Source organism: Mauremys reevesii, linkage group 10, assembly GCF_016161935.1.
Source record: "Mauremys reevesii isolate NIE-2019 linkage group 10, ASM1616193v1, whole genome shotgun sequence".
In the NCBI taxonomy this organism is placed as follows: Eukaryota; Metazoa; Chordata; order Testudines; family Geoemydidae; genus Mauremys; species Mauremys reevesii.
This window is the reverse complement of record NC_052632.1, coordinates 33246581-33259155: the sequence shown is the minus strand read 5'-3', so window position 1 is coordinate 33259155 and position 12575 is coordinate 33246581. Positions and strand designations below refer to the sequence as shown.

The window sequence follows — 12575 nt, the reverse complement described above, 5'->3', positions numbered from 1 at the left end:
ACAATATTCTGTTTCTACAGAAAAGAAGGGGCCCGCTCATCCCTGTTCTGCCAAGATGCAATTTGTGTATGAGACTTTTGCATTGCCAGCGCGATTGATCTCAAAGTCTATTACCTTCTCAGAGTGCAGAATGTGTTGGCAGATTATCTAAGCAGGTCATTTACGAGTCACCATGAGTTGTCCCTTCTTCCAGATGTAGCCAGGTTCATTTTCCAGCTCTAGGGGACTCCCCAGGTAGACCAGTTTGCAATGAGATACAACAGGAAATGCCATCAGTTTTGTTCCCTATAGGGTCAGTCTGGGGTCCCTGGTCGAGCAACCTCCTGTCCCTTTTGGTGAAAGCTGATACCACTTCCATTGGACCCAGATCTAATTTCTCAAAACTCCGGTCGCTTGCGCCGTCCGAACCTGCAAGACACTCAATCCAGCAGCATGGATGCTCCATAGTTAGATTCTAAGGAGCAGTTGTATTCAAAAGAGGTTCAGGATGTACTGTTGAATAGTAGACTACTGTCTACTAAGACTACTGGCCTCTCTAAGTGGAAATGTTTCTCTAGTTGGTTTGGTTCTACAGTTTTGTTGATGCATTCTTCAATCGAGGATATCTTGGTCTATCTTTTGTGCCTAAAACAGCAAGGTTTGGCCATTAGCTCGATAAAGGTCCACCTAGCAGCTATCTCAGCCTCCCACCCTCAGGTGGATAACCAATCTGTCTTTTATATTACAATGTCAATAAGATTTTTGAGAGGCCTGGAAAGATTTTATCCTCATATATAAGATCCTGTTTCCCCATGGGACCTAAACTTGGTATTGTCAAAGCTGATTTACAGGCAAGATTAACAACAACATTTTGTTTTGCAGAGAACATCACAATTTCCTGAAGTTGTGCCTGAAGTTGCTTTCTAATCATCTTGCTCTTGCGTTAGCTGGCGGAGTAGCTACTAGCATTCTTGGAAGACAGGCAGGCCCACTTCGGAATTTGCTGTTTAGGTTGATGGACTCCTCTGTCCCAGATGAAATACAGGAAGTAAGTAATTTTTTTAATTCACATCCAATTCTCTTTGATGTATGGTTATGATCAGAAAAGATATTCTGTAAAAATGGCACTTTAGTACTAGCAATACTTGATTTACTGATAAAAATCCAGTTTTGAGTTGTAAATTGAGCCAGTTTGATAAACAGTTATTGATGGTGAGTAGATATCTGAACTCCAGTATAACTTCAGTCGGCTTTTTTATATATATAAAATTAGGGCTGTTGATTAATCACAGTTAACTCAAAAAAATTAATCGTGATTAATCACAGTTTAAATTGCACTGTTAAACAATAGAATACCAACTGAAATTTATTAAATATTTTTGGATGTTATTCTACATTTTCAAATCTATTGATTTCAATTACAACACAGCATACAAAGTAGACAGTGCTCATTTTATATTTTTTATTACAAATATTTGCGCTGTAAAAAGGCAAACAAAAGAAATAGTATTTTTCAGTTCATCTCATACAAGAACTGTAGTGCAGTCTCTTTATTGTGAAAGTGCAATTACAAATGTAGATTTTTTTTGTTACATAATTGCACTCGAAACAAAACAATGTAAAACTTCAGAGCCTAAAAGTCCACTCAGTTCTACTAAGTTGCGCTTTCACTACAAAGAGATTGCACTACAGTACTTGTATGAGGTGAGTTGAAAAATACTATTTTACCATTTTTACAGTGCAAATATTTGTAATAAAAGTATACACTTTGATTTCAGTTACAACACAGAATACAATTGTGGCGGGGTGAAGACTCACTGGCGCGACGCCTTCTACTGACCATCCAGGGAATTAGCTCTTCCAGTGCTGAGCGCCCTCTGCAGGCCAGTGTCTTGCCTGCTGCTGGCCCCCGTGTCCCTCAGTGTCAGGGTTCTGCCCTGGCAGTAACCCACACTCTGCATCTCCCTACCCAGGGGAACCCCCAACCCTCTATCCCCGCCTTGCTTCAGTGGCTACTGCCAGTCACCATCTAGTCCCCCGCTCCCTGGGGTGGACTGCAGTCTATAAACCACTCATCATCGGCGACGGCAAGGGTGGGGTTGGACCAGCTGCCTCTGCCTATCTCTGGGCTGCCTCTGTGCAGCCCCAATATCCCTTTGTGAGCCCTTAACGAGGCCTGCAGTCTGGGGCTTTGCTAGGCTGGAGCTCCCCAGCTCCCTCTGCCCTTCCCCAGCACTGCTCCACTTCAGGTACCATGCTTGGCTCCCAGGCAGCCAGGTCCTCCTCTCTCTCAAGGCTAGAGAGAGAGTCCTCCTCAGCCTCTGGCCCTCAGCCAATCATACCAAATTGTGTTAATATTTGTGGTGGCTTACTGATGTATTTAGAAAGAACTAGGAAGAAATTAAGTAATTTGCTATTACTTGTGATCAGTTTGGGCTCAGTCAGGGTTTGAACACACACCCCTAGAAAGTAAGGAAAACTAGTGCACTAACCTAATTTACAGTAAAATTAAACTGCTGTATGTGTGTGTCCGTGTATGCTTGTTTTTGGTATCGAATTACATACAGCCCTATTCTGCTCTCTCATAGCTAAAGTTCTGCTCTAAGTTTATCCCAGTGTAACTGAACAGAACTTAACTCTTAGAATTTATCTCCAGAAAGCTACCGCTGCAATCAGCGGATTAATGAGCACTAGAAGTTGAATTGTCATCTCCCATAGCACAAGATGACTATATTACTGCAGCTGTGAGAATGAACATTATTCTAAATTAAATTATTTAGATATGTTAGATATCTTTGATTTAAATCATAGTAATTTTTTTTAAATGCCATTATGTTGATACAAAAATATTTCAAAATATAAAGTTGTCTCCCCCTCTCTTTCATGTTAGGTTGTAATTGAGACGCTGTCTGTAGGTGCAACTATGCTACTGCCTCCATTGCGAGAAAGAATGGAATTGCTGCATTCTCTTCTACCCCAAGGCCCTGATAGATGGGAGAGCTTATCAAAGGGGCAGGTAAGGCCTTGTAAAACTATATGTCACCCTTTGAAACTTATTACGTGAACACCTATATTAGAAGATACCTGGAGCAGCTTGAAGGTCAATTACTGTTGAGAGCCAATCTAATTAAACAAATCTGAATAATGTAAACTTAAAAATCTTACGTTGCCAGTGCCTTAATTTTGTTTTTCAAAAATAAGGAAAAGTGCTGGAATTAGATCTTGTGGTTCTATACTAATAATCAGAATACTTGTATAATGCTTTTTATACATAGATTTTAGAGCATCTTTCACAAGTGGATAAGTATTACTGCCCCTGTTTTTACAAATGTGAGCAACTGAGATCAACACAGAAAGGTTGGATGACTTGCCCAGTGTCATACAGCAAGTCAAATGTAGAATCAGGAACAGAATAAAAAATTTAACTCCCTACCTGGTGCGTAGTCCATAATCACTAGATCACTGCTGTCCAGTGTGTGTGGATGCCTATCCATCCCCAAAATGTTTATAACCCAAACCCCAGTGATAAAGAGCCTGTACGTTCATTAATGAAATGAGTGAGCACAGGCGACAGTGGTATCTTGGAGTAGAATGTGCTTTAGGCCAGGTTCTCTGCATACCTTTCCTTCGTTGCTTGTGGGAAAGAAGAAAAGCCATCCTGGTGAGTCACTGCTGGGCAGAGGAGTTACACTTAGCAGTGCTTCATTTGAGGAGTGGGGAATATCCTGTTGAGACATTCCTCTTGCCCACCCCCATCATAGAGTGGGAAGAGAGAAGAAGTTAAAGACAGACATTTTATTTGTTTGATTATTTATTTATTTATTACTATAGTGCCTCAGAGCCTTAGGGTACGTCTACACTATGGGATTATACCGATTTTACAGAAACCGGTTTTAAAACAGATTGTATAAAGTCAAGTGCACGCAGCCACACTAAGCACATTAATTTGGCGGTGTGCGTCCATGTACCGAGGCTGGTGTCGATTTCCGGAGCGTTGCACTGTGGGTAGCTATCCCATAGTTCCCACAGTCTCCCCTGCCCTTGGAATTCTGGGTTGAGATCCCAGTGCCTGATGGGGCAAAAAACATTGTCGCGGGTGGTTCTGGGTACAGCCTCACCCCTCCCTCCGTGAAAGCAGCAGACAACCGTTTCGTGCCTTTTTTCCTGGGTGAACTGTGCAGACGCCATAGCACAGCAAGCATGGACCCTGCTCAGCTCAAGACAGCAACCATGGACGTTGTAAACACCTCACGCATTCTCGTGCAGTATATGCTGAACCAGGACCTGCAAAACCAGGCGAGGAGGAGGCGGCTACGGCAGCGCGGCGACGAGAGTGATGAGGACATGGACACAGAATTCTCTCAAACCGCGTGCCCCTGTGCTTTGGAGATCCTGCTGGTAATGGGGCAGGTTCAAGCCATTGAACGCTGATTTTGGGCCTGGGAAACAAGCACAGACTGGTGGGACCGCATAGTTTTGCAGGTGTGGGACGATTCCCAGTGGCTGCGAAACTTTTGCATGCGTAAGGGCACTTTCATGGAACTTTGTGACTTGCTTTCCCCTGCCCTGAAACGCCAGAATACCAAGGTGAGAGCAGCCCTCACAGTTGAGAAGCGAGTGGCAATAGCCCTCTGGAAGCTTGCAACGCCAGACAGCTACCGGTCAGTCGGAAATCAATTTGGAGTGGGAAAATCTACTGTGGGGGCTGCTGTGATGCAAGTAGCCAAAGCAATCATTAAGCTGATGCTACGAAAGGTTGTGACTCTGCGAAACGTGCAGGCCATAGTGGATGGCTTTGCTGCACTGGGATTCCCTAACTGTGGAGGGGCGATAGATGGAACCCATATCCCTATCTTGGCACCGGAGCACCAGGGCACCCAGTACGTAAACCGCAAGGGGTACTTTTCAATGGTGCTGCAAGCACTGGTGGATCACAAGGGACGTTTCACCAACATCCACGTGGGATGGCCAGGAAGGGTTCATGACGCTTGCGTCTTCAGGAACGCTACTCTGTTTAAACGGCTGCAGCAAGGGAATTACTTCCCAGACCAGAAAATAACAGTTGGGGATGTTGAAATGCCTGTAGTTATCCTGGGGGACCCAGCCTACCCTTGATGCCATGGCTCATGAAGCCATACACAGGCAGCCTGGACAGTAGTCAGGAGTTGTTCAACTACAGGTTGAGCAAGTGCAGAATGGTGGTAGAATGTGCATTTGGCCGTTTAAAGGCGCGCTGGCGCACATTACTGACTCGCTCAGACCTCAGCCAAACCAATGTCCCCTTTGTTATTGCTGCTTGCTGTGTGCTCCACAATCTCTGTGAGAGTAAGGGGGAGACCTTTATGGCGGGGTGGGAGGCTGAGGCAAATCACCTGGCCACTGATTACGCGCAGCCAGACACCAGGGCGATTAGAAGAGCACACCAGGAAGCAGTGCGCATCAGAGAAGCTTTGAAAACGAGTTTCATCACGGGCCAGGGTACGGTGTGACTGTTGTGTTTGTTTCCCCTTGATGACCCCCCCTGCTCCTTGATAGACTCATTCCCTGTAAACAACCCACCCTCCCCCTTCGATTACATCTTGCTTAAGGAAATAAAGTCACTATCGTTTAAAAATAATGTACTCTTTATTAATTCATTATAAAAAGAGGGAGAGAACTGACAAGGTAGCCCGGGTGTGGTTTGGGAGGAGGATAGGAGGGAAGGAAAAGGCCACTAAAAAAATTTCAAAGTAATGACAGCCTTTTGGTTGGGCTGTCCACGGGGGTGGAGTGGGCGGGTGCACGGAGCCTCCCCCCACGCGTTCTTACACGTCTGGGTGAGGAGGATGTGGAACATGGTGAGGGGTGAGGGTGGTTATACAGGGGCTGCAGCGGCACTCTGTGATCCTGCTGCTGTTCCTGAAGCTCCACCAAACGCCGGAGCATGTCAATTTGATCACGCAGCAGCCCCAGAGTTGCATCCCGCCACCGCTGATCTTCCTGCCGCCACCTCTGATCTTCCTGTCGCCACCTCTCATCTCGAGCGTCCCTCCTGTCCTTCACTGGCATCTTTCCTGTAATTTGATACCACAACCTTCCACTCATTCAGATGAGCTCTTTCATTGCGGGTCACTTCCATGATTTCCGAGAACATTTCATCTCGCGTCTTTTTTTTCTGCCACCTTATCTGAGCTAGCCTTCGGGATGGAGTAGGGAGGCTTGAAAAATTTGCAGCTGCATGAGGGAGGGGAAAAAAGGGAGAGAAATATTTTAAAAGATACATTTTACAGAACAATGCTTATACTCTTTCACGGTGAACAACACTATTCACCTTACATAGCATATGTGATTTGACTACAAGGTCGCATTTTGCATCTTAATATTGAGTGCCTGTGGCTCTGGTGTTAGAAATCTCACAGATGCAGGTCCGGGCAGCAGAATTCAGCTTGCATGCGGCCATGGTAAGCCATTGTCTTCTGCAGCCTTCATATATCCAGCGTCCTCCTTTACCAAATAGCAAGCAAAGCCCGTTCAGTGCTGCTTCTTTCCTGTTAACATGCAGCAGCAGAAACCACCACCCCCCATCCAATTCTCTGGGATGATCACTTTACTCCTCCTCCCACCGCATGGCTGGTAGCAGGGAAGATCCCTGCTACCCAAACACGAAAAAGCTCAGCGCCAATCACCTGCCCCCTGCTTGGCTACTTGCAAGGAAAGATTTTTTTTAAGCAACAGGCAAACAGCCTGGTAGGAATGGCCATCTCTGTCCCCTTAATTAAATTCCGGAATTTCAACCAGGTTACCATGAACGATATCGCTCTCCTGAGGATAACACAGCGAGATAAAGAGCTTGAATGCCAGCAAACACCGGGACCATACGCAGCTAGGCTTTGTCATGCAATGATACCATTACTCGCTACATGCATGGCGTGGTCAAGTGGCCTACCATGGAGGACGGAATAAGGCTGCCCTGCCCAGAAACCTTCTGTAAAGGTTTTTGGAGTACCTCCAGGAGAGCTTCATGGAGATGTCCCTGGAGGATTTCCACTCCATCCCCAGACACGTTAACAGACTTTTCCAGTAACTGTACTGGCCGCGAATGCATCCCAAGTCCTCAGGGCAAATTAATCATTAAAAAACGCTTGCTTTTAAACCATGCCTTATATTTACAAGGTACACTCACCAGAGGTCCCTTCCATGGCTTCATTGTCTGGGATAGTTGCTTGGGAGGGCTGGGATGGTAATTCCATCAGGGTGAGAAAAAGCTCCTGGCTGTTGGGGAGAACGGAGTGCCGTGTGCTCTCTACAAGCTCGTCCTCCTCTTCCTCCTCATCTTCCCCGTCCGCAGAATCCTCAGCCATGGCTGCGATTACCACCCCCACCTCAGAATGCACGGACAGGGGTGGGGTAGTGGTGGCGGACCCCCTTAGAATTGCATGCAGCTCAGCATAGAAGCGGCATGTTTTTGGCCCTGCCCCGGACTTTCCGTTTGCTTCTTTGGTTTTCTGGTAGGCTTGTCTGAGCTCCTTAACTTTCACACGGCACTGTACTGAGTCCCTGGTGTGGCCTCTCTGCATCATGGCCTTGAAAATTTTTTCAAATGTTTTTTCATTTCGTCTTTTGGAACGCAGTTCTGTTAGCATGGAATCCTCTCCCCATACAGCGATCAGATCCAGTACCTCCAGATCCAGTCCATGCTGGAGCTCTTTTTCGATTCTCAGGAGACTGCATTGTTACCTGTGCTGATGAGCTCTGCGTGGTCACCTGTGCTGGTGAGCTCTCCACCCTGGCCAAACCCGGAAATGAAATTCAAAAGTTCGCGGGGCTTTTCCTGTCTACCTGGCAAGTGCATCCGAGTTCAGATGGCTTTCCAGAGCGGTCACAATGGTGCATTGTGGGATAGCTCCCAGAGGCCAATACCATCGATTTGTGGCCACACTAACCCTAATCCGACATGGCAATACCGATTTGAGCGCTACTCCCCTCGTCGGGGAGGAGTACAGATATTGGTTTTAAGAGCCCTTTATATCGATGTAAAGGGCTTCGTTGTGTGGACGGGTGCAGCGTAAAATCGGTTTAACGCTGCTAAATTTGGTATAAACGCGTAGTGTAGACCAGGCCTTAGTCATGGACCAGGACCCCATTGTGTTAGGCACGCTACAGACACAGAACAAAAAGACCTTTCCGTGATTTGAAATGGATGGGAGCTGTGGGTCTTCAGCATTTGAGCCTTAGGTTTAAAATAACATTGGGCAGCTGTCATTTTGATCCATTCACATAGGATAATTCTGGCTTTTAAACTTGCGTACAGTGGAGTATGTAGTGTATTAGAATGATGTCAGGATTATGAGTATGAATTCTAACAAAACTGGAAGATTATTTCTCAAAGTATAGTACATTAGGGTCAGCACAAACTAAGAGCCCTGGTATCTTCATAGATTTATAGATTATAAGGCCAGAAGGCGCCATTGTGACATCTAGCCTTACCTCTTGTATAATAGTTAGTAGACTGGAGCTTTCGCTACTCCCTTATAATTTAACTTATCCTCTGTTAATTGATACTGATTACAGTGCACACTGACAAGCTGTGTGGAGCACCTCAGAACAAGGGCATTGGGATAGGTTTAAAAGATTTCATAAGTATATATCCACATTAGTATACTTTTGTTAATGCAATTCTCACCTTTGGGTCAAAGGAATTAAAACTCAAGTATGAGATTTGTCAAAAGATGTATAGAAGCATGGTATAAGTTAAGATATTGTAGATATTAAGATGAGTGAAGCTTGGCTGGGTTAAATATAGGCAGTTTAATGGGCAGTTTTGGCTTTCAAAAGGCTGCACTGAGTCAAGTGAATAATCTGTGACAAGGTGGATGTTACAGACAGAATAAACTAAAATGGTGGGCATACTGCATGGATACCTTATTTATTAATGCATTAAGAATTGTACAAAACTCTGTAAAATCCATTTCCAACACGCTGAGATGACACCAAGGGTATTTAACAATGTAACTGTTGGTTATGCCCAGAAATTTTCTGACACTGATTATGCAGTTAGCGAAAGTAGTGTGGTCTGTGGACTAAAAGAAGATTATTACATTCTAAATTGTATGACATGATCAGTATACCAAAATGTTGTAGTGAAAATTGTTTTAAAACAATTTCCTTTACCCATTCTGGCTTTTACTAAACCCTTGTGTACCGCAAGAGAAACCACAATACAAAGTTGGAAAAGGTTGACCGTAGGCTATGATGACTCAAAGTTGCTTTTTTCACCTTCTTCCATGAAGTTGTGTGCTCTCTTCTGTGGTTTGTAGTTATTCACTTAAACCACTAGACCTTACAATTACCATAGTGTTAGAAAAAATTCAGTAAATTCGTATTATTTATGCTTGAGCTTCATTTACACTGTCGTTTTGCTAAGTCATTATAAAGAGCATTGGGAATTCGTTAGCCACAGTTTCTGAAGACTGAGTTGGAGAGGACTTTTTAGTCTAGCATCTGTTCTGTCCCCCGAATGATGAGAATATTGAGTTAATTCTCTCTCCTAGGTATCTTTAGACCAGGGGTGGGCAAACTATAGCCCACAGGCCACATCCAGCCCTCCAGCCGGTTTAATCTGGCCCTCGAGCTCCTGCTGGGGAGCTTGCCCTGCTCCCATGCTCCAGCCAGGGAGCAGGGTCGGAGGCTGCTCCGCGCGTGTGTGCTGAGGCTCCCAGAAGCAGCATGTCCCCCCTCCAGCTCCAGGGGCTTCGCGTGCTGCCCCTGCCCCAAGCACCACCCCCACAGCTCCCATTGGCCAGGAACTGCAGCTAATGGGAGCTGCAGGGGCGGCACCTGTGGGCGGGGCAGTGCACAGAGCTGCCTGGCCTCACCTCCAGATAGGAGCTGGAGGGGGGACATGCTGCTGCTTCCAGGAGCTGCTTGAGGTGAGCACCGCCCGAAGCCTGCACCCTTGACCTCCTCCCGTGCCCAAACTCCCTTCCCCAGCCCCCTCCTGCACCCTGAATTCCTCATTTCTGGCCCCACCCCAGAGTCAGCACTCCCAGCCAGAGCCCTCACCCCCTCCTGTACCCCAACCCCAATTTCGTGAGCATTCATGGCCCACCATACAATTTCCATACCCAGATGTGGCCCTCAGGCAAAAAAGTTTGCCCATCCCTGCTTTAGACTATCATCTAGTCCAGTATATATATCTAGTGCCTCTCTTTGAAAATCTGCAGTGAAAACGGGTCATCAAACGTTGTTAGCAGGTGGTTACATTACCCAAGTGTTTTAATAGTTAAAGCATTAGGAAAACATTTCTAACTTTTAAAGTTCATTACTTTGTTGTCTAACAAGAACAATTGTTCCCATCTAATTATTTCCTTTAGAGAATGCAGTTGGATATTATTCTGACGAGTTTGCAAGATCATACCCATGTAGCTTCGCTACTTGGTTATAGTTCACCATCTGATGCAACAGAAGTTTCTTCACTATGTATTGGCTATGGAAACCTCTCTGATCAAACATATGGTATCCAGAGCAGCCATCCAGATACTCATCTAGCTGAAATTTTAATGAAGACTCTGCTAAGAAATTTAGGATTTTACACGGTATGTTTAGGGCTTGTCTTTAATTTTTTATAGTAATAATTAAGTTATTTTTAAAAAACTCTCTTTAGTTTGGGTAAAATAATTATATGTTCCTCCTTTAATGTTTATTCAAGAGATCTGCAACAGGGACCTGCAACCAGCCTCATTTCCCCCCTAAAACAGGACTAAAAGTAATTTACTATCCCTAATACTAAGAGTCCAATATTATTGTTGTAACACTTATTGTTGTATTTGACTTTTGTTTATATATAGTTGCTCCCAGATGCAGGATGGTGCCCCAGGCAGATGAAAAGGGCTCATAAATCCTCCCTCCAGGTTTGTTTGAGCCAGTGGGCTTCCGCTGCACTCTTCTATGCAGCCTATCAGCTGAGAAGCTCCTCTCCCCAAACCCACCAGGAGGCTGAGCACCCACAGGGTGGTGGGGGAGAAGAGATGGGCAATCCTTGAAAGGTTCTTGGAGTTCTTTCCCCTTCTGGCTCATAGCCTTCCTGAGGCTATGGGGTGGACAGATGTTTTTAAGGGTCTTCCCTAAAGGGCTTGTCTAGATAGAGAGTTAGTGCATGCCAAGATGGGATGTAAATCTATAGTGATGAGGGTGCTGTGCACTAACTGTCCATGTGGACCCTGCTACCGCATGGACAGTTAATGCATGGAATGCTAACACTATAGATTTACACCCCAGCTTGCTGTGCACTATCTGTCCATCTAAGACAAGCCCAGAGCAGTTTAGCTTCAAGGTGAATCACTACCAAACTTTGTATCTGAAACTCTGCTAACTTTTTTTTCTTTCTGAATTCTTATGTGAAAATTGAACTGATATTTTTCTTCCATTCCACTCCAGATTAGACAGTGAAAAATACTAATCATGTTAACATGTTCTTCTAAACCATTGTGTCAGTAGTCAGCCCATAACAAATTTTAAAGGGCCAGTTGCATATCTCTGGATATTGTGGTTCATGGGGAAATTTTCAAAGGCACAAAGATGAGTGTTATGTCTAGCTCACATTAATGCCTGTCTGTCCCTTTGTGCTTTTGAAAATCTCCTCCTTAGAATAGAAATACTTGACTGTATAACAGCAGTCACAGTGACTGCTATAAAAATCTCAATGATTGTGATTTCAGATTGTGTCCAAATTTATGTAGACTGGGATTTTCAAAGGAACCTAAGAGAGTAAGGAGCCCAGTTCTCATTGACTTTCTTGGGTTCCTTTGTAAATCCCAGCCGTAAATGTTAGGAGGTGAAAGAGTTTCCTTTTAAGATACTAAGAGTATTATAATATTTGAAAATGGACAACATGTGATTATTCCTTTTGTCTAATTAGGATCAAGCCTTCGGAGAGTTGGAAAAGAATAGTGATAAATTTTTACTTGGGACGTCATCATCTGAAAACAGCCAACCTGCTCATCTTCATGAGCTGTTGTGTTCACTGCAGAAACAATTGCTGGCTTATTGTCATATCAACAGTGTTAGTGAGGTACATGGGGTTTTTGGTCATATCTTCTGGAAATAGAACATTACTCCTCTTCAGTGTGTGAGCATCTACATAGGATAATATTCAAATAATGTGTATTTGAAAGTTACAATCTAATATGTGATGAAACCTTCTAAAATACATTTGTATTATTTTGTTATAAGTCGTTTCTCTTGTTTCCAGAATTCTAGCAGTGTGGCACTGCTACACAAACACCTCCAGCTTTTACTGCCTCATGCTACAGATATCTATTCACGTTCTGCAACTCTTCTTAAGGAAAGTTCTTGGAATGGCAGTGTTGGGGAAAAACTAAGAGGTATATATTGCTAAAAAGGTCAAGTTTAAAGAGGTACCACAAACTTGAAATATACTAATTAAAAAAGTTTAAAGTAACTTCAGGTACCACAACTGCTTCTGAGTTTCCTTGACAATTTTTGTTTACTTAGATTCCAATACATTTAAAATGTTTATCTGTCCCTTGTTGCTGTGAGGGACAAAACCCGGTCAAATGGGAAATTGACTAATTGCACAGATGCAGCAGTCAAACGGA

General features: G+C 44.3%; 1 protein-coding gene across 9 annotated transcripts in view; it reads left to right on the top strand.

The window, feature by feature from the left end:
- Positions 1-12575, top strand: part of HERC1 (HECT and RLD domain containing E3 ubiquitin protein ligase family member 1) — a 216959-nt gene that overhangs the window by 67991 nt on the left and 136393 nt on the right. For 8 of the 9 annotated variants that reach the window (XM_039490822.1, XM_039490819.1, XM_039490821.1 and 5 more), the window contains 5 exons: positions 862-1027; positions 2870-2995; positions 10332-10553; positions 11876-12028; positions 12209-12341. In XM_039490822.1, coding sequence (XP_039346756.1) covers positions 862-1027; positions 2870-2995; positions 10332-10553; positions 11876-12028; positions 12209-12341 — 800 coding nt within the window. Of the gene's footprint in view, positions 1-861; positions 1028-2869; positions 2996-10331; positions 10554-10816; positions 10869-11875; positions 12029-12208; positions 12342-12575 lie in introns of those variants that run through there. The other variant, XM_039490824.1, reaches the window with a different exon arrangement.